Source organism: Ursus americanus, chromosome 28 (genome assembly GCF_024610735.1).
Source record: "Ursus americanus isolate L20-20 chromosome 28, mUrsAme1.1.p, whole genome shotgun sequence".
NCBI classification, from domain to species: Eukaryota; Metazoa; Chordata; class Mammalia; order Carnivora; family Ursidae; genus Ursus; species Ursus americanus.
The window spans coordinates 4,675,908-4,703,083 of NC_142154.1; the positions used below are offsets into that span (position 1 = coordinate 4,675,908).

Sequence of the window (27,176 nt, forward strand, 5' to 3'; positions counted from 1 at the left end):
AGCCGGAGCCGGCCGCGCCCACTCCTCGCGAGAGGGCTGCGCCTGCCGAGGAAAGTTCTCAGAGGCGGAAGTAGGGCGGCGGAAGTGGGGTTCCGGAAGCAGCGTTGCCATGGAGCCCGAGGAGGACTGGCTGGTGGAATCCTTGCGCTTGTAAATCCTGTGGGCCCTGGGTCCTGGGCCTGGAGCTGGCGGGGCGGGTGGACGGACGCGGGGTGGAGCGCGCAGGGAAGCCCGGTGCGGGCCCGGCACCGAGGACTCCGCCTGGAAGTGGGCTCCGGCATCTGGGAAGGGGCACCTACCTCCCCGTGTGCGCAGCTTGTGTGCGGTGCCAGGAAGAGGGGCGGTCGTGGAGGATAATAATCACTCAGGTGACCCGTTATTTTGCGCCAGCCTGAGTGAAACCCTGAGATTATCTCAGTGATTCCCCACATCAGCCTTGGGAAATGCGGGTGCTCTGGGAGTCCCATTTTACAGCTGAGGACCGAGGCTCAGGGATAGCTATGACCGACCTGCCCCAGTCATACGGGGCTGTAGTGTGCAACAAGAGCTGCTCCCAGGTCTGCTTTGCTCCAGAGCCTGGCCCCCGCCTACCGAACCATGCTGCCGTGCTGCCGTCTCAGAGTTTTAACAGCTGTAGAGAGCTGTGCACCGTGTGACATTGTGTCTTTATCATGCAGGTACCAAGATTTCCATGCATTCGATCTTTCAGGAGCCACTCGAGTCCTTGAATGGATTGGTGACAAAGGTGATCTGCCCTGCCTGGCCCTGAAGGAGATAGATTTTCAATCCTCAGGCTGGACCTCTTCATGCTAGCTCAGCCCGAAGGGACCCAACCCACGCTTCTGGGAGTCTGAGGCCCCCTCCTCTTGGTCTTGTAGCAATTTCCACCCTGTCAGCACTTAACATTCCTCTCAGTAAGATCTAGATCCCTTCCATTCCCCAACACAAGCCTGCATACCAATGGTGAAGGAATTTATCTTTGCTTTGGAGGTTTTGGTGAAATTTCTAGACCCAGCCTCTGTCCAGGATCTTTCTAGCAGTTTGTCACAGCTACTTCTGCTTCTTTTTCCAGGAGTCTTTGTTGCTGGCTATGAAAGCCTGAAAAAAAATGAGATTCTTCATCTGATATTACCTCTCAGACTTTCTGTAAAAGAAAACCAGGTAACTTGAAATATAAACGCTGAGTATTTGTGTCTACTTTTTATCCATTTATTAAACCTTTAGAGAGTGCCTGTGTCTACTAGGTATTGTCCCGGATACTAGACAGAGAGAGGGCCAAGCACTGGTCCTGCTCTGCGTGTCTCACGGGGAGGCAGGGATGCACAGAGATAAGTGCTACAAGATGTCTGAGGTTTACAGAGGGCTCCTAGAGGAAGTGGTCAATTTTACTTTATCAAAAATAGATTTTGGCTTAGGGAGCCATTAGGGCATAGAGGGTAGTTGAAGCCCTTAGAATGGTTAAGATCACCTAAGATGACAGTGTCGCGTATAAGGAATAGAAGCAGATGATGTCTAAAGACCAAACCTTAGGGAGTATATTTCAGGAGTGGTTAGAGGAAGATGGACCCACAACAAACGCTAAGAAGGAACAGTCTGTGAAGCAGGAGTCTCAGAAAAGGGCAGTGTCTCAGAAGCCAAGAAAAGAGAACATGTGAAGAAGAAAAGAGTGGGTAGCTACGTGATGTTGCTGTAAAATCACTCAGACTCGTCTGAAGACAGCCTGGCCTTTGTTGCCTTGGAGGGGATTTTCCTGCCTAGTGCTCTTGATCTCCCGGATCCCCACCACTCAGGCTTGAGCCAGGAGCTGACTCACCCAGACTGAGCCCTGAGAAGATACTTCATTTATCTCCTGCCTCACCTGGCCTTTCCTCTTTTTTCTTGTGGCTACCTTCTTTCCCTCTGGTTCCAGTTCCTCACATGGAAAGAGTGGAGTCTAGTGGCTCAGAGCGTGAACTTTGGTTAGACAGACTTGGGTTCAGATCCGCAGCATAATCCCTGTGTGACCTTGGAAAAGGTGCTTAAGTTCCCTGTGCCTTTGTTTTGTCACTCTAGAAGTCATTACAGTATATAGGTGACAGGGTGGTGTAAGAATTCAATGTGATAAAGTAGATAAAGCACTGAACACAGCGCCTGACACAGCGAACACTGGATAATTGGTGGTGGTTACATTTTTATTGCTAGAAGAACCCACCTGACTTCCAGTGGGAGGTGGGGGAGGAATGGGGGATGGGTTAGTTGACTGATAGGTTCCAGCTGTCTCCAATGAAGCTATGAAGCTTCTGTGACTCCTCTAAGAAAGCCTGGAGTGTAACACTTGTACTCTAGTGAAAGGACCCGGGGAAAGGTTCAGAGAAGGGTTTTGGATGTGCAGGAAGGAAGGGAAGGTGTCTGTGTAGGTAGCTGAGACCACTGTTTACAAGGGTTGCGCACTGAGGCCCAGCAGAGAGAAGCGTCTGTTGCAGCCAAGGGGCCTCCATGCTGGCGTCTGACCTAGAACTCGTCGGAAATGTTCCTTTGGAAAGCAGGCTCTCTGATGGGCCACCCCTTTGTATTTTAGGGCTTATGCCCAGAAAGAGATTTCAAGGTGTGCCATGGAGGGTTTTCAGACACGTCTGTCTTCGATCTGAAGCACGTGCCAGACACCAGGTATGGTCAGCTCTGTGACCCAGACCTTCCATTCTGGGTGGAGTAGCTGGAGCTGTCAGGGGTATCCTGCCTCTTTATCACCACCTCTGCCCCTACCCCCTCAACACGCAGGCACACACCCCCCCCCAGATTTGGAATAAAAAAACAAAAAAAAAAAAAACCCTCATTGTTTGGTAGTTTGATGGTCCCTCACAGACGACAGACCTTTGGGCTAGTGTAACCCCCAGATCGCTGGAGTTGTTCCAAGGAACATAGAGTAGAAGGATGCCCTTGGTTTCTCAAAGAACTGGCGGTGGGTAGTGGGGACCAGTAGCCCCGGTTGGCAGAGGCTGAGAGTGTCCGGGTGAGGGTTGTGTGTCCAGGCTTCACGCTGTGTCCTCTCTAGGATGCATCGTGCCCCGTGGAAGCCTGGGCTCAGTCCCATGAGCCTCCCTGAGCTCTGCGGGTCCCTCAGGTGGAGTGAGTCTGCTCCTCCTCCGTGAAATGAGCGTGACTGGTCTCGATGATCTCTCCCTGCAGGAAGCTTCCCAGTATGGGGAGTGGAGGGATCCCAAGCTGAGTGGGCTGGGAAGGGAAAAGGCCGGGGGGTATGTGGGTGAGCTCCCCGCTCTCTGGACTGATACTTCTGTCTGTTATGAATAGGTTGCTGGTCACCACTGGTCTTCCGAGTTCTTACCTGCATGTGTGGCAGGTCACAGAGGACAGTGGTGAGTGAATTTGACTTGGAGCGGGGTTGTGGGAAAGCCTGATACCCATACGCCCCTGCCCCCTCATCTAAGCCAGTTAAGGAGTAGTCACAGGGCCAGGTGGGAATTAGAACGCAGTATCTACTGTAACGTGGGCAGAGATGAGTTAGCAACCGCGGCCTGGCGTACAGCTCCCAGGTGGAGCTTCCTGCGCCTTCAGGAATTCCCTTCACCCACCCAGTTACAGGCGGAGCTCCTGCTGTACTCCGTGCCTCTCCCCCGGGTGGGGGCAGAGCTAGGGCAGAGCTAGGGCACCCAGGCGAGCTCACCTCGGGGAGGAGGCGGTGGCAAGGAGGTCACCTCGCTTTGCAGGCATGCTCGTCTCAGGGCTGGAAAATAATGAGGGAGCAAGAGGCTCAGCCTACCAGTCTCCCTCTTCATGAAGTCACTCTACTCCCTAAAGGGAACGGGAGAAGGACCAGGGGTTGTTAATCCTGTTCCCTTCAGGAGGGAAGGGACATTCGTTCGTGTGGAATAACCTTCCCTCCAGCAGTGGGTTTGCGGGTTCCCTTGCCAGGCAGGCACCAAGAGCGGGCAGCCCTGATCCAGCCCCTTCCATCCCTCCTTCAGTTAGGGCATTGTTGGCCAGAATGCAGGTGTGCCTCACAGGCACAGGCCACCGATCTGGGTACTGCCCCTCTGCTTGTGGGATCCTCCGCCCCTGGTCCCCGCACCGCCTCACTCGGATGCTTTCCAGAACCCGGCTGGCAGCTGCCGGCTTCTCCCCAGGCCTCACTGTCCAGAGAGACAGTTCTTGTGCTCGTTTGCTTTGCAAGATCACTGACTCAAAGGGCTTTCCTCTTGTTTCTTCTTCGTCAGTTGTCTAATGCTGCAGCGTCCAGTTTGTATCATTGACTTGTAGTTATGATTGTTGATTTTTTTATAATTTTATTGAAATTCACACATTTTAAGTGTACAGTTGAGTGATTTCTAGTACATTTAACAAGTTGTGCAGCCATCACTGTAAGCCAGTTTGAGAACATTTTCATAACCCCGGTAAGATCTATTGTGCCCTTTCCCGTTCCTCCCCATGCCCGCACCCTGCCCCACTAATCTCCTTTCTGTCTCTGTAATAGATTGCCTCTTGTGAACATTTCCTGTCATACAGTGTGTGGTCTCTTGTATGTGGCTTCTTTCACTCGGCATAACGCTTCGAGGTCTGCCCTGTCGTGCCATGAGAGGGCATCTGGTTCCCCAGGCACGGTCAGGGTGCATCACTAGTTCCTTCGTGTGGCTGAATAATATTCCACTGCGTGGACACGCTGCATTTGCCTTTCCTTTCACCAGGTGATGGGTCTGACTTCTGGCTCTTATCATGCACAAGTCTTAGTGGGGACATATGTTTTCATTTCCCTCGAATAGACACTTAGGAGTGAAATTGCTGGATCATATGGTAAATTTATGTTGGGTTTTTTTTTTTTTTAAGAAACTTCCAAACTCTTCCAGACTGGCTTCATTATTTACACTCCCACCAACAGTGTAGGAGAGTTTCTATTTTCCCACAGTCCTCGTCAGCATTTATTAAAGCATCCTAGTCAGCGTGCAATTGTTTCTCATTGTGCCTGTCATTTACATCTTCTTAATAACTAATGATATTGAGCATCTTTCCTGTGCTTATTAGCCATTCATAGATCTTCTGTGGTGAAATGCCTCCGCAGATCTTCGTGAGAGAGTTTGTTGTTTTTCCCACCCCTGCAGGCTGAGGCAGCGTGCCATCCCAGGCCCTTTGATGCTCTGCTTTCACTGTACATTTAGTAGGTACTTACTCAGAGTAATCGATAATCTGTACACGGTAACAGTAATCTTAACAAGCATATTGTACTCCAGGCACTGTACCAAGGACTTTCCATGCCTGATCTCATTAAATTCTCAGGAGTCTGAGAACAGACTGTCCCAGAGAGGCTAAGTTGTTGAAAGACACGAAGATAGTAGCACGACTTAGACGCGGGTCTGGTCCGACTTCAGGGTCCCCTCGGAACACGTCTGGTGGTAGCTGTAGTTAGATGATGAGAAGTGATCTCAGTGCAGGTGAAGGCTCTTTACTGAGCAGCAGCGTGGTCTGCGCCTCCATTTTGCTTAGAGCTCGTTCCTGGAGGCAGATGATAGGGAACATTTATGGGCTGGCTCAGTTGGCAGAGCATGGGACTCCTGATGCTGGCGTTGTGAGTCTGAGCCCCACGTTGGGTGTGGAGCCTACTTTAAAAGAAAAGGGAACATTTACGATTATTATCAGTACTGTGATTTGTAGCAGCGGCCACTATCTCACTCAGTCGCAAATACTCACCGTGCGCTTCTGAGGTGTCAGTGAGCAAGGTTCAGGGATTACGGCAGCCGGCGGAACACAGACGCTCCTTTTTTCTTGGTGCTTATATTTGATCACATATTTTGCCCGTTTTTTTGATTGACTTTTTCATCTTTAAGAGTCCTCTATACATTCTAGATTTGTCCTATATGTGTTTATTTTATCTTATTTAAATTCAACTAATTGACATACAGTATATTATTAGTTTCAGAGGTAGAGTTCAGGGATTCATCAATTGCGTATAATACACAGTGCTAATTACATATGTGCCCTCCTCAATGCCCATCCCCCAGGTGCCCCATCTCCCAACCCCCCTCCCCTCCAGCAACCCTCAGTTTGTTTCCTAGAATTAAAAGTCTCTTATGGTTTGTTTCCCTCTGGATTTCGTCTTGTTTTATTTTGCCTTCCCTTCCTCTATGATCTTCTGTTTTGTTTCTTAAATTCCACATATGAGTGAAATCATCTGATAATTATCTTTCTCTGATTGACTTATTTCACTTAGCATAATACCCTCTAGTTCCATCCATGTCATTAGAAATGGTAAGATTACATTTTTTTGGTGGCTGAGTAATATTCCATTTATATATATACCACATCTTCTTTATCCATTTATGTGTCGATGGACATCTGGGCTCTTCCCATAGTTTGGCTGTTGTCGCCATTGCTTCTATGAACATTGGGGTGCAGGTGTCCCTTCAGATCACTATGTCTGTATCCTTTGGGTAAATACCCAGTAGTGCAGTTGCTGGGTCATAGAGTAGCTCTATTTTTAATCCTATATGTGTTTTGCTAATATTTTTACAGTCTGTTACTGTCTTTTCATTTTCTTAATAGTGTTTTTTGAAGCATAAAAGTTCTACATTTTGGTGAGGTCCAGTTTGTCAGTGTTTTCTCATAAGAACTATACTCTTGGTGTCATATTTAAGAAATCTTTATCTAACCCACAGATTTTTCCCCTATGCTTTGTTTTCTTTTTTCCCCCAAAGTTTTATTGTTTTCGTGCCAGCATTTAAGCCTGTGATATCTTTAGAGTTACCCTTTGTGTGCAGTGTGAAGTCCCTTTTTTGCATGTAAATATCCAGTTGTCTCAGCACCATTTGTCAGAGAGCCTAACCTTTCTCCATTGATGTGCCTTGGTACCTTTGTTGAAAGATGGTTGCTAGGAGCAAGAAAATACAAAATGGAAATCTGCATCGCCCATTAAGTAGTTTGTACAGCAAACCACTTGTTCCGAGCTGTGCTCTAAATGGCTGCCACTAAGAGAAGCCTCCCGTGTAGAACACAGAGGTGAGAACCAAGCAGGCTGAGCACACGCACCGAAACTGGATCCGTCTTGAGGTCAGGCGTGTCTTTCCTCCATTCGGTGCAACAGCGATGTGGACCCTGCTGCCCGGTTTCCATTTGGAGACTTTGGCGTCGTGACCTTTTCCTGCTAGGCGTCCACAGATGGCTTGAGGTCCTGGAACATGTGTTTGAAGAAATACTATTAGTCCGTGAACTCTGTACCTGTTATTTTCACTTAAGGTGTAAGTGACATCCTCAGGGCGTTCTTTGCTGTTTTCTATCTTTATTTGTTCTTTGCAAAACTATAAAAAGCCAGAACTGCTTTTGGGGTTTTGAGATGCCTGCTGTGATTCATCATCTCCCATTTGCAAAACTGTAAGACAGATTGTAAAGGAATTCACGTGCTTCTGACAGTTTCAGAGATGTGAACATAATCCAGAGTGTTTATGTCTCACGTCCTCTCTGCCAGCCGTCAGCCCCCTTTCTTCCTTGACCTAAATGTATGAGGGAAGACTACTGGCTGGCCTTCACCTCATGATGTTTCAGGCCTTCATCAGCATCCCGGATTTCAGCCTCTTGTGCTTTCCTCCAGATGTCATTCAGGCTGTCAGCAGCATTGCTGTGCAGCAGAAGGAGGGCGGTCTCTGGCCCAGGGTGGCCATCTTCTCTTCTACGGCACCCAGAGTCCTCCACGGGGCGAGGCTCAGCAGTCTGAACATCGTGGATCTGGAAACACAGAAGACCACGTACACCTCAGGTACTGCAGCCGGTCAGCCCTTGCAGCCGTGCGACCGGCCAGGCTCCTGTGACTCCAGCAGCTTTTCTGTGTCACCCTCTGTGTTGCAGGGGTCAGCGACAGTGAGGAGCTGAGTAGCCTACAGGTCCTGGACGCAGACACTTTTGCCTTCTGCTGTGCCTCCGGCCGGCTGGGGCTCGTTGACATCCGCCAGAAGTGGGCGCCGTCAGAGAATCTCAGCCCCGGCCCTGGAGCTGCTGGCGGGAGGTGGTATGCTGACGTTGGGGGCCGGGGCCCTGGGCCCAGCATTGCCAGCCTTGGCTCCAATGGGCAGCTCTGCCTTCTCGATCCCCGGGACCTCGGCCATCCTGTGAGCTCCGTCCAGTGCTCAGTGTCTGCATTCAGCCCTGACCCAGAGCTGCTGCGAGTGACTTGGGCTCCAGGCCTGGACGGCTGCTTGGCCATTTCAGGTACTGCTGAGCAGCATTTTGGGTCTGTTACTTGATCTCTTTCCCAGGGGACTATACGGTGCTCAGGAAGGAGCCTGCAGCCCCATAATAAATCTGGCCCCAGAAGTGAAAGTCGCTCTCGGAGAAGCTCCAGATCAAATCCCTCCGGGTTCTTCCATGGCAGGCCCTTCCCCGTTCTAGCTACTAAATTTTGACCTTGGTAGCAGGCCTTTCCTACCTGAGCAGGAATGCGGTGCTGAGGTTGGTCGAGAGGCCTGCAGCCAGTGGGGCTCTAGGACGGTCACCGAGCAGTACCAGGAAGAGGTGAGAGGATCACAAAAATGCTTCTTGGTCTGCTTGCTTTTCGAATTCTAGCAGGCTGCTAGGTCAGCAGACTCCCGGGTCTGGCACGGCAGTTTCTAGCTGAAGGAGGGTATCTAATAATGAGGGCATCCAGAAGTCAATGGGAAGGACCCATGGAAGGGGAGAGGTTGAAAGAATAGTCGAGAGAATAAGAAAAGATCATTGAAAATGGCAGGATCCAAAAAGAGCGGGAGAAAAGAACCAAGCTTGGTGGAGGAACTGTCTCTTTGGTAGCAAGAAGACAACAGGACAGAGTGTGGGTGTAGCCAGGTCGTGGGGGGACATGCGGGTGCCCCTCTGTAAGGGCTTCTGTTAACCCCATCAAGCAGGGGGCAAGACCATCTGCTGAGAGGGATCCAGATGCGGAGGGATTAGAATTTGAGGCAAGTGGAAAAGGTTTGAAAGAGTCTCTTAAGCGTCAGTTTCCCAAGCAAAATAATAGTACCTATTTCATGCGTGTGTTTGGATTAAAAGAATGCCTGTCCAGGATTGGCCTTAGGCCTGGCGTGTAACAGATGAACAGCGGAAGTACACCGGCACCTGCTCAGTGGAGTCGTCAGCTGCCGACGTCGAGGGCAGAGCTTACGTGCCCTTCAGCTGGCTTTAAGCATCTTTTTTCTTTTTTAGGTAATTGCCACCCAATATGGGGCTCAGCTCTGTGACCCCAAGATCAAGAGTCAGATGCTGTACAGGCTGAGCCAGCCAGGCGCCCCGGGCCTTAAGCATCTTGTTATTATTTGATTTCTCATTCTATAGCCTGTTTTGGTACCAGAGAGCAAACTATAAAAATTACTTCAGGGACACCTGGCTGACTCAGTTGGAGTGTGGACTCTTGATCTCAGGGTCGTGAGTTCAAGCCCCTTGTTGGGCATAGAGATAAAAAACAAACAAACAATAAAAATTACTTTAGAGATTCAATGTCAATCCTCTCTTTTCTCGTTCTTCCTTAGGTTTTGATGGGACAGTCCAGGTCTACGATGCCACATCTTGGGATGGAGTGGGGAGCCAAGTAGACCCTCTCTTCACTCACAGAGGTCACATCTTCCTGGAGGGCAGTCAGATAGACACTGCTCCACTGGTCACTACCCACACTTGGCACCCCCACAAACCACGGACTTTGTTATCGGCAGCAAGTGACGCCTCACTGCACGTGTGGGACTGGGTGGACCTCCGCGCGGCCTCCTGACCCCAGCGTCTTTCTGCCCTGGCCTCAAAGAAGAGGAGGAGCTACTGTAGAGCCAAGGTACCGCCTTTGGTCCCTGTTACCAGCCAAGTGGCCTTGGGCAAGTCCGCCAGCTTCTCCTACCCCCGGGTTCTTTATTTGTAAGGTGAGAATAGTAAGAGCTAACCTCTCAGGGTTGTTGGGAAAGTGAGGTGATGTATTAAAAAACAGGATGCATAGCTCCTGTTAGATCCGAGAGCCCCATTTCCCCCACGTGTAGAGTGACAGTGCTTTATACCTGTCTGTATTCACAACATCAGTGAAAATCAAAAAAACCAACAAAAGAAAACACGTTTTGTGAACTTCTTTATAGAACTCAAAATGTGCAAGGGCCAATAAGCATGAAAAAAGAAGTCAACCCCAGTAGCAATGAAGGAAATAACATAAAACAAGGTTATTGCCCTTTTTTACCTATCAAGTTGCCAAATTGTAAAACATTGCTTGGACAGCTGATGAAGGTGACATGATGACCCAGTCCAGGAGGCACAAGGCAACAGCGTGGTTCCTGCTCCCGGTGGTGCGTGGGACTGGTGTGCAGTCGACCATAATTTGTACATCCAGTCCCCTGTTAAATGGCAGTTGATCTTTCGCTGTTACAAATAGTGTGAACAACGTTTGTACCCGGGAGCAAAAGCCTGTAGGATAAATTTCTAAAATTAAAATCGCTAAGGCAGAGGATACGTGCATTTTTAGGTTCTCTAAATACTGCCAGTGTGTCTTCCCCGGAGATGTGCCATTTGTGACGGCAGCAGTGATGGGTCTGTTTCTCTTCCCTCACCAGCCAAGGGTCCCTAGTGGCTTTTTGACCTTTGCCAGTCTGATAAGTGAAAAATCATTACTTGTCGTTTTTGTCTTTACTTCCTGGATTTGTGAAATCGAGACTCTTCATGTATTTAAACATTTGGGGCCAACTTTTCTAAAGATGAGACTAGCCGGGGTGGGGAGATAGGCATTCTCACCAGTACTCCTGCAGCAGAGCCTGGACCGCTCCCTTCTTGGGTGGTTCACACTGGGACACAGCCGGGGCCAGGGTGGTGCCTTCCCACACCTGCCCCTGCCCTCCCAGGGGAGGAGACCCAAGGGACAGTTCTTTTTGGTGGCCCATAGCAAATAGTAAAGTGTACCTGCATTCCTGTTACACAGACTTTCTCACTGTCACATTTGTTAAGGAATTTTCAGCAAGTTTGCTTTTGAAATTATTTGATTACTCGTCAGTTTGGGCTCTGAGTCTTAAAAAATAATTTTATTGAGCTATAATTCACACACCTTACATATAATTCACACACCACACAATTCACCCACTGAAAGTATATGATTTGGTGGTTTGGGTATATTAATTTTTTTAAAGATTGTGGTTAAAATATATGTAACACTTTGCCTGTCTTTTCATTTTTAAGTGTACAATTCCGTAGAATTAAATGCATTCACAGTGTTGCACAACCATCAGCACTTCTAATTCCAAAATGTTTTCATCACCCAGACAAGCTCTGTGACCATGATGGGCTCTGGTTTGCTGGCCGTCAGTGGGCATACTTGTATTCATCAGCTCGGGCCGCCCCAATAGAACACCACAGACTGGGGGCTCACACGACAGAACTCACTTTCTCACAGTCCTGGAGGCTGGAAATCCAAGATCCGGGTGCCAGCAAGTTTCCTTCTGAGGCCTCTTCTCCTGGCTTGTGGGAGCCATCATCTGTGTGCTCACGGGGCCTCTTTGTGTCCTTGCGGAGAGAGCTCTGGTCTCTGTTTCTCTTACAAGGACACCAGTCCTTTCGGTTTGGAGCCCCACCCTCATGACCTCATTTAACCTTATTTACCTCTTAAAGGCTGTGTCTCCAAATACTGTTACTTTGGGGGTTAGGGTTTCAACATAAGAATTTGGGGCAGGGCACAAGTCTATTCATAGCAGCTAGGAATTATTTTGAAGTGAGAAATTTTCAAATGAAATGATTTTCTTATTTAACAATGAAGTTGAGGGAGTGTTACATATTGGAGAAGTTTAATTTCAAATATTCAGTTTGAAGATGTGATTGTTTTTACCATTTTCTGAAGTCTTCCTTCTGTCCTCCTGTTAGTGACGTCACACTGACAGTTGAAATTGGCTGTGATGGAAATACTTACCCACAGAAATTGGCAAATACTACAGGATACCACTGGCTAAGCTATATTATTTCACCAAATAGAAGCAGAAATGAGTCATTTAGAAAATAGTAGAATTGATGCATGAATTCAAAAGCTGCTTTGCTGAAAAATAGTGATAAAATGCGTGTCAGTCAGTCAAGGTCCAGCCAGAAGGACTGAACCCACAGCCAGTATTTCAGCTGCAGGAATTCAGTTAGGAGGCATCTGAAAGGGGTGCAGGGCAAGGTGGGGCCCATGAGAGAAGAGCAACAGCGGGAAAGTTACCCAGAGGGACAGAGGGGTGGGGTGTGGGTGTGATTAGAGCTGAAGAGTGGGGCCTCCCAGTGGGAAGGGGAGCACAGCAGTCCTGCTGGCTGGGGCTGGGACTGTGGAGCAGTAGCTGGGACTGCAGAGGACATAGCTGAAGACAGCAGGAAGTACAGAGACCGGAGAAGTCCCCCAGCTCCTTTCCTTCCACCCTCCAGTACTGGCCTGCACCAAGGACCAGATGTGACGGGAGCTCGCCAGCCGGGGAGCCTGGGAGGTGCGGGGGGCGGGGGGTGTCTGCACCTGCAGTACAGCAGAGGGTTGGAACCGGCGTGGAACTGAGGACAAACAGATGACTGGCACCACATCTAAACCTCAACGAATTAAGCAAGAAAAAGGAAAAAAAAAAAAAAAGAACAACGAAGATTATAAGAAAACAATGTGTAAAATTATATGTTAATTTGAAAAGCTCAAGATAGTTAATTTTCTTAAAAACTGACATTGTAAACTACTTTTTAGTAGAAAATCCGAATTCTCCAATACTCAAGAAAGAAAAACTTGAAGGAGTAAGTAAACCAGAAAGGACGTTGGGGGTGGGGCAATTTTGTAGGTACACTGTCTTTCAAACTTTTAAAGAACAGCAAATTCCCATGGTAGAGACATTCTTTTCTTTTCTTTTCTTTTTTAAGATTTCATTTATTTGAGAGAGAAAGAGCACAAGCAGGGGGAGGGACGAAGAGAGAGGGAGAAGCAGGTTCCCCCACAGAGCACAGAGCCCGATGCAGGGCTCCATCCCAGGACCCTGAGATCATGACCTGAGCCAAAGTCAGAAGCTTAACTGATTAAGCCACTCAGGTGCCCCAATTAGAAACACTCATTTAAATTCTGGGGAACTAGCCAATTCCTATAATCATGATACCAAAACGTGGCCCAGAAACTGTGCTCATAGACACACACACACAGACACACTCGCTGCAGCTCAGTTATTAATACAAGACAGTGCCCCTCAGCACTGTCAGCCCCAACATGCCTTCTGTGAACCCCCCTTTACTATGCTGAAATAAAATTTCACAGGGAAAATTGATTACTTACAATTTCAAAACCAGTATAAATACAAAAGAACGTGTATTTACATACATAAATGTTCACACTTCTGCATGGGGTGTAATCCGATGCTTGCGCTGTTTGTAAAATCCTCGAGAACAGGACGGCTGCAACTACAGACCGATACAGGTGTGCTGTATTTGTGCCACACACCAAAGAGTCCGTGACGTGATTTTTCTGAACTGCTAAGGGGCACCTGGCTGCCTGGGTTGGTGGAGCTTGCGACTCTTGAATTTGGGGTCATGAGTTTGAGCCCCATGTTGAGGATAGAGTTTACTGAAATAAATTTAAAAAACACTTTGGAAAGTTCTGAACAAAAGAATTCACTCTTTTCCCTGGTTTTATATAGTAGTCGCATTTCTGGGAAATTCAGGTACACTAAAACTGTCCTTATGTCGTTGTAAAAAGGTAGGGTCTAGGCCCACATAACTATAAAAAGTTTCCGTCCATCAGTGGTTCTCAAAATTGCACGTGTCCGGAGCACCTAGAGGACTGGTTAGACCCGACTGCTGAGCTCCACCCCTGGGGTTTCCGATCCGTAGGAGTATTAGCCAGGCTCCAATGAGAGGAACAGGCCAGCAGGGGATCCTTCCCACACGCGCACACAGACTTGACCTTGTGCATCGGGGGAGCTGGCGAGCAGTCTCAGTCGGCTGCTGGAGCCGGGCCCGCAGCCCGGAAGGGACGGTGGGCGGAAGAGGGGAGAGCCGGGGCAGTTCTAGCTGTCTGCAGTCCTGATGCTTGGGTCTCCGGCAGGAGCAGCCGGCGCCCTTCACCGCGGAGCCGAACACACCTGTGGCCGAGCGGCGACGCGGTCACGGAAGGTAGAGCAGCTGCGCAGAGAAGCGCCGGTGCGAGCTACACCTGCCTCAGGGCCCAAGCGCTCAGAAAAAATGGCTGCCACCTCACTTCCTCCAAATCTCACCCGAAAGCGACTCTTGTGGCTCACTCTACCTGGAAACATACGGGGAGATGAACTCCGGGGATTGTGGTTCCACCTGGCCACGTCACCACATTGGAAAGCCGCCTCACGTTTGAGGTGCAGCTCGAGAATTTGCACTTCGAGTAAGTTGTGCGAGTGTGTGAGGCACCCCGAGAGTCCCTGCCCTCCACGCACGCCCAGCAGCATTGGTTGTGCAGCACTGTCTCAACAGTCGTATTGTGTCTGTGCGGCCCCTGCCCGCATATGCCAGCTGTGCTTCCGATTTGTAGGACAGCTACAAAGCCTCACCTCCGGTTTCCAGAATGCTCCTTTGGGAACCTGCACAGTCCCCGGCGAGGAACGCCTGGGGTTCTCTCAGCTGCTCTAGGAAGAAGCCCCAGAGAACCCCTAGGGGGACCCGAAGACCATCAGCAATTCACACTGACATCAGCACAGGATCCGCTCCAGTTTGGCTCCGGGCAAAGGCGATGGAGACTCAGCACGAAGGGGAGAGAACGTTCAGGAACTTGTTTTGGCATCTCAGAGATTCAAAACACAAGAGAAAGATTTGGAGAGATTGAAAAGGAAGCAGCGAGAAACACAGCAAATGGCAAAGTAGCAAAGGTGAGTAATGCATTTGGGGGCACCGTTGCGCACGTGTGTGCTCGGAAGGATGTGTTCCAGAACAGAATGTGCCGTGGTCAAGGAGGAGATGACCAGGCCGGAGGAGGACGCATGGCCAGGGGAGTAAGGGATGCTCTCAAAGGCCGTGTCTGTGGGGGCTCGGCCGCAGTCCCTTCGCAGGCCCTGCCTCCCGCCCCGTCCTTCTCTGGAAGGGTGAGGTAGCCAGCCCCACCTGGCCACAGCCGGGTGGCCCAAATCCATTCCCTGGGACGAGCCGATCTGCACTTCTCTCCTGAGAGTGCGAGCTGCATAACACAGAACTGTGGTCCGGCGGGGAGAGCGGAGTCCGTGCCAAGGTCAGCCCCACATGTGTGAGGCTGGGCTTCTGGGGGGCAGGAGCAAGAGTCTGGAAGGAGCCCTAGCACGGAGCACGTGTGGAGAGGGCAGCACGGGCGGTCAGCAAGGGCACGGTCAGTTTGCGTGAATGAAGGATGTGCAGGGATGTGTGATTGCCGTGACTGGTTTTGTCAGCGGGCCCCGTCCCTGGGCTTCGGGAGCGAAGCGGGTGTCCCGCAGCTGCGGGACGAGGAGGTGATGCTCGGGGTCCCGGTTCTCTCAGCCAGCACCCACCGAGCAGTGCTGTGTGCCGAGCGCCGTGCTGGCCGCTGGGATATGAGGTCAGAGGTGTACAGCCGCCCCCCTGGTGGGGGAACGGAAGGAACACGTGGAGAGGGAAGGGGCTCGTGCGATGTGGGAGCACAGGGGGCTGAGTAGCTAACCTGCCTGGTTAGAGACCAGGTGTGCTCCGCAAAGGCCATATTTGAGTTGCGTCCTTCCCTCAGGCGAGGGAGAGGGTGGGTGTTCCCGGCAGGGGGAACCGCCTGGGAGAAAACAGAACTGAGAGAAGGCGCAGCGCCAGCGCGGGGAGAAAGCAAGTTGGACACACGACTGAGAAAATGGGCTGCGCCGGTCCGTAAGGCCTGCGTGCTGTGCAGGAGAGCGGAGGGGGGCGTCCCTGCGGGCTTCAGAGTGAGAGCAGAGAAGGGGGGCGGCCACGGTGCGTGTGGGGACGAGGACATGCGGGCCTCCTCCAGGCAGGAAGAGCGCGGCCCTCTGTCTGTCTGTGCGCGTTCATTTCCTCGAGGAAGTATAACCAGTCAGTGAGGTGGTTCAGATTGCTCTGCCCGCAGCGCTACCCCCGGACTTGGGCAGAATGGGAGCCAGGCCGTAAGCCAGACGCAAAGGACAGATCTATGATGCCGCTTACGCGAAGGGACCCAAAACAGGCCGGTTGGCTGAGACAGGAAGTGGAACAGTGGTTGCGGGGGGCTGGGGGAGGGCACGCGGAGATCGTGTGGAACACGTACGCTTTCAGTTTGGGACGATGAAAAGGTTTTGGTGTTGGATGGTGGCGATAACTGCACAGAAATGCAAATGGACTTACTGCCGGTGAATTGTACACTTAAACATTACGGTAAAATGGCAAAATTTACGTTCCGTATGTTTTACCACACTTTTTAAAAAGTGGATGCCAGGGCCCAGTGCTGTAGGGGGCCCAGCCCCACCCAGCCCTCCTCTAGCCGTGCCCTTCTCCAGGGGTGAGAAGGCCACGGCTGTGTGCCCACAGAGCCTACATCCCTCCGCCAGGCCAACTTCCAGGCACCTGGGACCCAGAACGTCCTGTCCAAATGGCCAGAGCCTGCTTCCGGGGCCTGCACACCCTCCTCCATTCTGTCCTCTCGGGGGCAGGCTGTGCACCTGGCATGTGCACGCTGGGCCTCAGAGGTGGCCAGAGTGGCCGCTGGCGGGGAGCGTGGCTGGAGCCCGCGGGCACACACCAGGGCACCTGCACACTTGCGGAGCGGGTGGGGCAGGGGCCCCTCCTCCCGAGCCGCCACCTGCCACCCTGCACCTTGCACGAGTCCGCGGTATAGTCAGAACCCGGCTTCATCACTTCACGCCCTCCAGGATGGCTAGAACCAAAAAGACTAGGGGCGCCTGGCATGCAGCTCTTGATCTTGGCGCTGTGAGTTCGAGCCCCATGTTGGGGGTAGAGATTACCTAAAAAGAAAAAAAAAAAAAAAGACTACCCAGTTTGTGGGGAGGATGTGGAGAAATCTGAACTCTCGTACACCGAGGCTGGGAATGTAAAATGGCGCAGCCTCTTTGGAAAAGAAGGCTGGCACTTCCTCAAAAGGCCAAACCTCGAGTTACTGTGTGGCCCAGCAGTTGCACTCCTCAGTTATTTATCCAACAGAACTGAAAACACGTGTCCACACAAAACGTGTCAAAACACGTACACGAACAATTCACACTAAGCACTGGTGGAACAAGCCCGCTGTCCACCAGCTGACCAAGGGCTAACACGCTGCGGCGCGTCTGTGTCCTGGAACATTATTGGCCAGAGGGAGGATGGCGGCTCGGCCACCCGGCACAATGTGGAGGGGCCTGCAGACAGCATGCTGAGGGGAAGTCACAAAAGGCCACTCGCTGTAGGACTCCATTTCTGGAAATGTTTGGAACAGGCCAATCCAGAGAGACAGAAAGGAGAGGTGTGGTGGCCAGAGGATGGGATGAGGGGCATGGGGACTGGGGAGTGACTGCTGATGAGTTTGGGGTTTTCTGGGGTGAAGAAAATGGTCTAAAATTAGATAATGGTGACAGTTGCACAATCTTCTAAATATCCTAAAAACAAGAATTTTAAACTTTAAAAAAACGCCCACAACTCTGGCATTCCACATCATTCTGAAGGATACTGTGAAGGGGAGAGGCTAAGAATTTAAGTTCGCTAGCTTGACTTAGAACCCTTAGTGTGTAGACGAGTGCTACAGCGCGCTCCAGCCAGGGGCTCGCGGTGACGGGTTGAGAGTGGTGGTGAGGTGTTTGGGGAATCAGACCTTGGAACCAGGAGTGAGGGTTGCACCCCCTCCCTGTTTTGCAGATGAGCACGGGGGCGCAGAGAGGTGACGTGGCCTGGCCGGGGCGGCGGCCCCTCGGCCCATGGACGAGAGGGCCCAGCTGTCCAGAGCGGCAGTGGGAGGCGGGCTCCTGCTGCTGCCTGCAGGGTTCGTGCCCCTGGGCCTTCAGCTCGGGAGCATCTCACAGGCCTGCGAGAGACGCTGCCTTTGCCTCCTGGGCTGTGGAGGGGACTCGCGAGAGTCATTTTGAGCAGATACAATCATTCCCTTGTGGGCTGACTTTACAGGCCAACCCCCACAGCCACTGTGGTTCCCAGCAGTGCACGGCTGGGGGCCGATACAGGGCCATGAGGACCCCCCCACCATGTGCAGTCAGATCAGGGCCCAAGCAAGGCCCAGCTCTGCTCGGTGGCCCACACCTGCCGTGGCTGTGGTGGTTCCCAGACCCCCTGCAGCAAAGTGCTCAGTGCAGGGCCTGCCTCCGTGAATCTGCAGCAGGTGGAGCTGGCTTTGTTCCGGCCTCTGGACTGGAGGACTCAGAGCTGTGAGGATACCAGAAGCTGGAGTCCTGGAGAGAAGTAAAGGGGGAGGGTCAGTTCTCTGCAGGTAAAGCAGAGCTATCAAAGCCAGTGAGGGGGGCCCCATTCTGGGTTGAGTCGGGGGAGTGGGGGAAGGCCGAGGTCACCTGTACGGTGCCCCATGTGGCTCGTTCAGCCCTGGGGGACCTCAGCCTCACAAAGCCTCTGCCTTGGGGCTGCGTCTATGACCACTTGGTGAAAACGGCTCACTCTTTGACCCTTCCACTCATAGGATGCACTTGGAATTCATTTATTTAATGGGTGAACATACTTGCATCCGCTTCAGCTAGCGGGATTAGCTTCTAAAACCCACCTCCTGTTTTAGCTATCTGTAAATAAGAATATGGGCCAGTATTTTTGCTATGAGCTTTTTCAGTTAAAATTTTGCAATGCATATTTCGATTGACTGTCCTCTACTGCAACTGTTATAATAGAAGTGAATTTTGGGGCATGTGGGTGGCTCAGTCAGTTAAGCGTCCGCCTTTGGCTCATGTCATGATCCCAGGGTCCTGAGATCGAGTCCCGCATCGGGCTCCTTGGTCAGTGGGGAGCCTGCTCCCCCTCTGCCTGTCGCTCCCCGATTGTGCGCGCACACTCTCTCTCTGACAAATAAATCTTAAAAAAAAAAAAAGTGAATTTCATGCATTCCCACTTAGAACTTTCATTATTCTTTTCATCTTGAGGGATTTCCAAGCAAACAGCTTCCAAAAGCCGCCCTGCTGGCCTGAAACTTCGAAAGCCGTGATAGTGAGTCTGAGTTGAGCTAAAAATAAAAGCCCCCTGCTTTGCTCCTGCCGAGTACCGTGGCGGACAAAAAGGTACATCCCAACACTCTTGAGCAAGGTAACAGATGGCTAATTTCAAGTCAAACTCCAGACCTTGTACGGAGTACCTATTGCCCTTGGTTCCCGGGGAAGCCGCTCCATGTGAGTCAGCTCATGTTCACTCCCTGCTCGAGTCTTCCCTGGAGAACTAACTGTGGACACCACCGAGAGCCGTGGCCTCGCAGGTCCTATCGCTCAGGGAGTGTAAAATCCCGAGGAAAGATCTACAGTCTCCCGCTCAGCCTTTCCGTTACTTTGCTGAGGGGCAAATACATGTGAGATGAAATTGTATGGATATTCTGTTTCAATCTTCTTGTTCCATTCCAAAGGATAATGGCAAAAGTTTTCCAGAAGGGACTCTGGTTATTTCCAAAGTTTTTTTAAAAATACATAGCCACACTGGTTTTAGTATGTTGAATTTCCACCCAAGGAAGGCCTTTCTCATTCCGAAGAGTGAAATGATTTAAAATAATACATATCAGATTGATTTCGTGGCCTTACAAAAAAATCCTGAACCCAAATTTCTGGGATAGGTTTTTGAAAACTATGTCCAAAAACAGGCTCTCTGAAGTCTGCTCAGTGGCAGCAAACTGACATCTTTTGAAGGGAATCTGTCTTCAGAGAGCAGATACTGGGCAGAGCCAAGTCTCATGGATAAGAGAGGTGATTGATGGGGCTAGATAACAAGCTCGTTCTGTCAGTGTTGGTGAAGCCTTTCTTACGTGCAGGACACTCTGTGCTGGAAATACACTGATGGGGGGCTTCTAAGGTGGTGCAAAGACAATTCTTACTGGAAAACTCAGTGTCTTCCTTAATGGCAACAACATAAAAAGCCCACAGCCCATCAGAATGACTGCTTTTGACAGATAAGACTTTATTTAAATAAGTTCTTTGATGTTCATTTAAAAAACTCATTAATCATATTTTATAAATCTAATTATATGAAATTGTCATGTGTTGACAGTGCTTTGTTTTATAATTGGTGGGTTTCTAGAAATTTGTGGGGAAATATTTTCAAGTGAAATGCACAAAGGAAACTTTTTTTTTTTTAAGTGGGCTCCATGCTGGGCCCATTGTGGGGCTTGAACTCACAAGCGTGAGATTGAGACCTGAGCTGAGATCAAGAGTCAGACACTTAACCACCAGAGCCACCCAGGTGCCCCAAAGGAAACTATTTTAAGAGGGAGAAACTGTATTTCACTTATTTCCAAGCACCATTTGCTGTGTGTGTCAGAGTCCCCGCAGGAACTGTGCTCTGCTCTCACAGAGACACCCCAAATCTCCAGGAACCCGTGAACCTGCAACTGGGAGTCTTCTTGATCAATGCTGTGGTTCGTAGTTATTGCTCTGGACAGATTTGTAAATAGAAGAGGCTTTCCCACTACCTTATCCTGTCTGTGATCTCCTAGACCCGGTGTGATATTTTAGGACGCGGTGGGAGCTGTCAGGCTCTACGGCAGCCCTGTAAATTTGGAGTAATTCTATCCTGCAAAAAGTCTGTCAGTTGAATCATGAAATTGCTGGTTTTGGAGATCAAAATGGCAATCTCATATGATTCAGCTTAATATGCTGAGAGGAAGAGTAGGTTGTGGTTCAGAAAGCCAACTCCAGCATTGATCTTTTCTCCTTTTCCCTCCTCCAAATGACATGATTGAGCGCTTTTCTCTCAACTCCATGGACATCCTAAGAAAAGGAATGTGGAGAAATGTAGGCAGTTCCCGGGCCCAATCCTCCCATAGGGAGGACCACGGAAGACTTCTAAAACCGTATCTAGTTCATAAATCCCTGTGTAGCTGCCCCGCGCTGAGAAGACAGCTCAGCAGCTGCTGGCACTGTGGCTGAGCCAGCTGTCCACAGGGCCAGCAGCGGGGTGGGGCGAAGCTTCTGTCCCTGGAGGAGGGTCTCAGGGACGGGACTCTCCCCCTCAGCGTACCAAGCTGTGGAAATTAAGGTATAGGATCATAGTGGAGATGTACTGTGATGGTGAGCCAGTCAAATTCAGAACTGGTCTCTGAATTCTCTCCAAATGAGCTTCCATTTCAATAGCGTGGAGAAGAAAGCCCTGAGTAGTATTTCATAAGCCCAGTGACTTTTTAGAAAGAGAAATAAAATAACATCTGTTGGACTGGGGTCTAAATTCTTTCTCTCCATCTTGTGTGGGTGTCATGGTATAGAATCAAAGACCGTACCAACCGTTTTTGGAACATTCTGCAGTGTTCTTAGACTGCATACTTTAAAGACGTTCCTACCACATTTCGAGTCTACCACTTGGGTCCTCCGGTGCTCACTAAAATGTGAGCTATTGCTGAATCGCCGCCCACATTCAGCACACTCGTAGGGTTTCTCTCCGGTGTGGATTCTCTGGTGGATGATGAGACTGCAGCTCTGGTTGAAGCTTTTCCCACACTCCCCACATGTATAGGGTCTCTCTCCAGTGTGAATTCGCCAGTGGGTAATGAGGTTTGAGTGGTCGCTGAAACTTTTCCCGCACTCGAGACATTCGTAGGGTTTCTCTCCTGTGTGGATCCTCTGATGGCTGGTGAGCGTGGAACTCTTGCTGAATCTTTTCCCACACTCAGGGCACTGGTGGGGCTTTTTGCCAGTGTGTGTTCACCAGTGTGCACTGAAGTGCGAGCTATTGGTGAAACTTTTCCCACACTCGCTGCACTTACGGGGCTTCTCCCCTGTGTGGACTCACTGGTGCATAGTAAGGCTGGAGCTCTGGTCAAAGCTTTTCCAGCACTCTCCACATTATAGGGCTTCTCTCCAGTGTGGACTCTCTGGTGTGCTGTGAGGTTAGAAGGATCACTGAAGCCTTTCCCACATTCAGGGCCTTTGTAGGGCTTCTCCCCAGTGTGGATTTTCTGGTGGCAAACCAGATGTGAGCTTCAACCAAAGCTTTTCACACAATGGCCACAACTTAGAAGATTTCTTTTCTTTTCTTTTTCTCCAGTGTGGGCTGCTCGGTGGACAGCAAAGCGTGAGCCCTGGCTGTGCTATGTTTTCCACATGCACAGCAGAGATGGGCCTTTCCTCCTATGTAGGTTCCCTGAGGAATCCCCAGAAAGGTTTTCGTCTCTTCATACCCCCAGTGCACACCTGCAGGAAAGGGACAGAGTGAGCTAAGACGCTGCTGCTGGTTGTCATGAGGCCTGAGCAGAAGACCCCCTACCGCTGACCACAGCATCTTGGCGACTTCCTGAGAAGCGATGGGACGTGATCTGACAATATGCACGTTTATTTTTACGCTTAGAAACATTACTCTTCCATAATGGTTCTTCCTTTTCCTTGATGGCACACAGGAACAAAGGGCTGTCCCACTTGTGTGTAAACACAGGCTTCCCTTGCCCCTTCCAGATGCCCGCAGCATGCCCTGAACCCCACGTCACCTCTGAACTAACTGGTTGCAGTGAGGTTCTCTCCAAACCCTGCCGACGGCTAGGGCCCTCCCGCCTTGCTTGTGACCAGGGCTTACGAGTATGACTCCGCAACAGGGCTGGGATCCCAGAGCTTCTACACACTTCTTCAACACCCAGTTCTTCCCCCTCAGAATCCTCTGTGATGGTTCCTGAATGCCCGTCCTGTAAAGCTGCTGCTGTGTGGCCTGGGTTGTGCCTGGGCTTCTCTGACCTGCCTTCCAACACAGCCTCAGCCAGCACTCGAGTGCTGGTGGATGAAACTGTGGAGCCTGATCTGTAAAGTTACTGGGCCTCCCTGCTGGCTAAAATTGCCTTGGCATTGCTTTTTTTTTTTTTTTTTTTTTAAGATTTTATTTATTTATTTGACAGAGAGACAGCCAGCCAGTGAGAGAGGGAACACAAGCAGGGGGAGTGGGAGAGGAAGAAGCAGGCTCCCAGCGGAGGAGCCTGATGCGGGGCTCGATCCCATAATGCCGGGATCACGCCCTGAGCCGAAGGCAGACGCTTAACGACTGTGCCACCCAGGCGCCCCTGCCTCGGCATTTCTGATAAGCAAGAGAGTTGGTCGCAAAAGGCCCCCACTCGAGTAGTAAAAGGTGTCCCGGGTAAGAGAAAAATCTGGCTCACCTGGGAGGGGCTCATCATCCCCTGGTCATCACCACTCTCCTCCACAGAAAGAGCCAGAGCCCGAGGATCAGGCAGGGCTGTGGAGAAGAGAAAGGAGCTGTTAGAAGACGATGTTTCTTGACTCCCCCTGGAGACCAGCCCAAAGAGTCTTCCCCCTTCTCTTTGTGTCTGCTTTGTCCCACCAAAGAAGGTTGGTGAAAAACCAAAATGACACATTTCTAAGAGGAGAGTCCCAGGTTGTTCCCTTCCATGTCCATCCAGGTTACCTACTGTCCCGGTTTTATGATTTTCTTCTTCAGTTTTGATAACACACTTGAGTCATCAGAATTGGTCTGGGGACATGTGTACCTGGTCTGAGAATTACTGCACTTTGGTTTGCTTTTCCCACCAGTCATGCCTAAAATCTGTGCACACACCTAACCTACTGGGACCAGTAACCTCTCACTCACATAAGGAAAGGTGCCCCAGGCTCCCCTAAGTGATTTTGCAAAACATGCCAACCAAGGCCCTTCATCCCTTTGGACGTGCCTTATTGAGGACCCCCCAGATTCATGTGGTCAGCCACATTTCACACGCCCCCTCCTCCGAGTGGAAAGGAATCCTACTTTCTGCACTTGGAGGGGACTTCCGCATCCTCTCCACAGAAGCGTCCCTTCTTCCTCCCCAAACTGCGGCTGCTTACCGCTCTTGTGGATGGGTCGGAATTCTACTTCGGGGCTGTGATTCAACTCTTCTGGTTCTGGCTGTGAGTTCTTCACCGTCGCCTGTCACAGACACATGGATCCTGTCTGTGCTTGCTTCAGACGGATGTTTAGGGAACACAGTCCTGATCCTGAGGGTTCCTTCTCCTCGAAGCGTCCCTCCTGCCCCTGTTCAAGCACTAGAAGTGGTCAGAGTTCTGTAGGTACTAAAACATAACCATCCCAAGATGCAGAGGAGGAAATCAGCCTTATGCAGATCACTGCAGGGCAGTAAGGAGCGTGGGTGTGTGGAAGACAAACAGGAAAGGTCTGGAACCCAGGCTTACTGCAGTCTGCCCACCAGCTCTCCTGGGGCTGCTCCTGTCAGTCCCTGGGCAAAACTCAGCCAACCAAAACTACAGCCAATTTTCAGTAGGACCCAAAGGTTCAATATTGTTAGTAAAGACTAGTAAAGCCCCTTGCTTCCAGCTGGCTGCTGATGAATGAGAGCTACTCTCCAAAACACCACCACCACCACAAATAGCTTCTGTGTTCTCCTGGGTGCGCCTCCTGGCCCAGAGTGGTGTTCGAGCCAGTTTAAGCAATTCTCTTAATGGAAGGAACCAACACTCAGAACAACCAATGCTATGCATTTCCTGAAGCATCAGTCTGAGCTCGGAAGGGAAGTTGTGGCTACTGGGCCCAGGGAAGAAGCAAATGCCACTTAACACAAAGAGCAAAGTACTACACGTCACCTATCTGGCTGGCAAACCAAGGGCACTCTGCTCTCCCATTCCCCTCTGTGAACTACTCAGAACAAGGCTCCTGGTTCTCACCTGGAGCCCCCATCTTCCAGGTTCTTTCTGCAAGTCTTCCACCAGAGACACGGCCTCCTCCCCAGTCTCTGGATGCTTCTGTCTAACCCAGATCTGGATCTCCTGAGGAAGGACAGTCAGGAACTGTTCCAGCACAAGCAACTCCAGGATCTGCTCTTTCGTACACTTTTCTGGTCTCAGCCACTGATGGCAGAGCTTCCGGAGTTGGACGAGGGTCTCCCGGCTGAGAAAAATGTCAGTTATCCATACTGACGAATGAGGATGGGCTGGAGGAGATAATGGGGACAATAAACCGCCCACCCTCCCAAGCCACTTGTCTTGGGAAGTGAATGAGCAGGACAAGGACGAGAAGGCCTACAAGGTAGCAGCACCTTGGAGAGCAGCACCCGGGTGGAGCTCGCTCTAAGCTTCAGCGACTCATAGGGTCCAAACTCTCAACTGCCCACATCTCTGGCTGGGCTCTCGGCACTGGGCACCCCAAGTCTCAGCCCTGGAATAACTCTCTCCCAAGTAGGGAGACTTACCCTGGCTAAGGTTATACGCTTTAGGAGCAGGGATAATAAACACACTCATATAGGATGTTAAAACTGGCAGGAAAGTTGGATACTTCGGCGGGACAATCACGGCTCAGAGCCCCCCCCCCCCCCCAGGGATTTGCCCAGGTCACATAGCTGGTATAGGGCAGGAAACAAGCAGGGGCTCCGCCCCTTGACCCTGTACTTAGGGGACTGGCCCGCAGAGCGTGACTTACACTGGAGGACTACTCCGCTCCGCGGGCGACTTTCTCTGGAAGCCTTATTGGGTAAACGCGGGCACTGGGTACGGGGTCGCCTCGGCGCCTACAGGGCCAGGGTCGTCCCCGCCGGGTCCGGTGGGCGGCGCGAAGGAGGGGCGGTGCCAGCACGAGGGGCGCATCCTGCTTGGGGGCCGCTCCCGGGGCCAGGGCCCGAGGCGGCGGGACCCAGGGTTTCGGTCCGGCCACGCCCCCCACCCCTCGGCGAGGGCGGTCAGCACCCTAACTGAGAGTGGCGTGGGCCCGCCGAGGCCCTGTGAGTACGGGTAGCCGGGGCCCCTGGCACCTTCTCCGCGGCCACTCAACGTCCCCACACGACCCCCGAACCCCGAGCCCAGGCCCGTAGTCCGGGCATTCGGACAGCCACTAAACACCGGAAGCGGAAACGCGGACCCCAGAAGGACTCGGTTTTGCCGGACTCCATTTCCCATAGGCCTCCGCCTGTGCCCTCAGATTGACAGCAGCGTTAGCCAATAAGCTATGGCAATGGCGTAGGTGTCTACGTGTTTCAGACGAATCATTAACGATGGGTGGGACCTCACTGCACGCTGGATTTGGGGGTTCAGAGCCACAACCAGAACGCACCCAGCTGGAGGACGTGTGGTCGTACTCTTTTCTCTCACTGTCGGGAGCACTGAGAGGGAGAAGGGTCCTTGGGGACAGGAGGTATACGAGTATGAAGCCAAGACTCCAATTCACATTTTTTGCCACTTAAGAAAGTACTTTTCCCGCATGGTTGTCCACTATGGTAATGCTTTACGCGCGCGCGCGCGCACACACACACACACACACACACACACACACACACCACCCTCAGGTCCTGCCTGCACAGTCCTGCGAAATTCACGGTGAATGCTATTGACAAGATGAATACTACTGACGCTTATTCATTCAAGTATCAGTCATCAACTTTAGCCCAAGCTAAACCTTCCCTCCTCCTCTAAGAGATGCATTCCAGCAGAGGATGCATTTTTATTTTACTTATTTATTTTTAGTAATCTCTACGCCCAACTTTGAACTGGAACTCACGACCGGGAGATCCAGTCGCATGCTCCACCGACTGAGCCGGCCAGGCGCCCCTAGAGGATGGTTTTTAAAATGCGGTGCTGAACAACCCACAAATCTCCAATGCGGTGTGGTAAGTGCTAGAAGGTGCCTTCTAAGTGAATGGCTGGAAAGATACTGGAGAGCAACTGGGAGAGCCCAAGAGGTAAGAAGGTGCAGCCACAGGGGGAGGGGGCAGGAAATTGTACTTGACAGAGCACCTGCGTTGCGTATTTTATCTAGTTTGGATCTGACAAGAGATCCTGCATAGTAGGTCTCACTCCCTATTTAACAGAAGAAAGATCCAAAATTCAACTGGAGATGGACGAAGCTGTGATTCTTCCCACAGAAGGGGCAGCCTGAGGAGGGCAGAGCTGGGCAAGGGAAGGACAGGATGACAAGAGGGGCTTTCCAGAAAGTCCTAAGTCCAGTTGTGGGTCTGAGCCAGGAGAAAGCTTTGGGTTCCCACCAAGTCGCCAGAGCAGCTGCTTTGCTTTTATGCATTTTCCACTGTTGAAAAAAAAGAAAATGGAAAATTACTGATCCAAGCCCAATGCCCTATTATCTTAACTCAGGGAGCTTCTGAGCAAATGGAACTGTCACTGGAAGCAAAATCAAGCACGGAGAGGGTAGCCCCAAACACAGGTCATATCATCTTCACCATCAACACC

At 51.0% G+C, this 27,176-nt stretch overlaps 1 protein-coding gene and 1 long non-coding RNA gene across 6 annotated transcripts; one reads left to right on the forward strand and one right to left on the reverse strand.

Moving 5' to 3' along the window:
* The first annotated feature begins 56 nt into the window (after nt 1-56).
* Nucleotides 57-22,179, forward strand: WDR73 (WD repeat domain 73). 4 transcript variants are annotated; one of them, XR_006782522.2, is made up of 10 exons: nt 57-150; nt 678-745; nt 1,073-1,161; nt 2,558-2,646; nt 3,289-3,353; nt 7,571-7,735; nt 7,825-8,184; nt 9,477-9,769; nt 13,997-14,786; nt 22,060-22,179. XR_006782522.2 is itself a non-coding variant. In XM_045813056.2 (8 exons), exons 1-8 carry the CDS (start codon nt 110-112, stop codon nt 9,710-9,712), a joined length of 1,113 nt encoding a protein of 370 aa, XP_045669012.2. In that variant the 5' UTR covers nt 57-109; the 3' UTR covers nt 9,713-11,131. The 4 variants fall into 4 exon arrangements, 1 of the variants encoding a protein (XP_045669012.2); XR_015722088.1 differs by lacking the exon at nt 22,060-22,179 and having other exon boundaries at nt 13,997-20,158; XR_006782523.2 differs by lacking the exons at nt 13,997-14,786; nt 22,060-22,179 and adding an exon at nt 11,229-12,556.
* Nucleotides 22,073-25,827, reverse strand: LOC123802401 (uncharacterized). 2 transcript variants are annotated; one of them, XR_006782526.2, is made up of 5 exons: nt 25,420-25,827; nt 24,669-24,891; nt 23,835-24,021; nt 23,153-23,229; nt 22,073-22,205 (listed from the first exon to the last, which is right to left on the reverse strand). It is a non-coding gene; the product is annotated as an uncharacterized LOC123802401 (long non-coding RNA). The 2 variants fall into 2 exon arrangements; XR_006782525.2 differs by having other exon boundaries at nt 24,669-24,934.
* Nucleotides 25,828-27,176: the final 1,349 nt, after the last annotated feature.

Excerpts from the sequence above, each read along its gene's own strand:
- WDR73 (XM_045813056.2), top strand. The coding sequence starts at position 110 with ATGGAGCCCGAGGAGGACTGGCTGGTGGAATCCTTGCGCTT. Across the intron at positions 3,354-7,570 it reads GCAGGTCACAGAGGACAGTG|ATGTCATTCAGGCTGTCAGC; the intron begins GTGAGTGAATTT and ends GCTTTCCTCCAG. Across the intron at positions 8,185-9,476 it reads CGGCTGCTTGGCCATTTCAG|GTTTTGATGGGACAGTCCAG; the intron begins GTACTGCTGAGC and ends GTTCTTCCTTAG.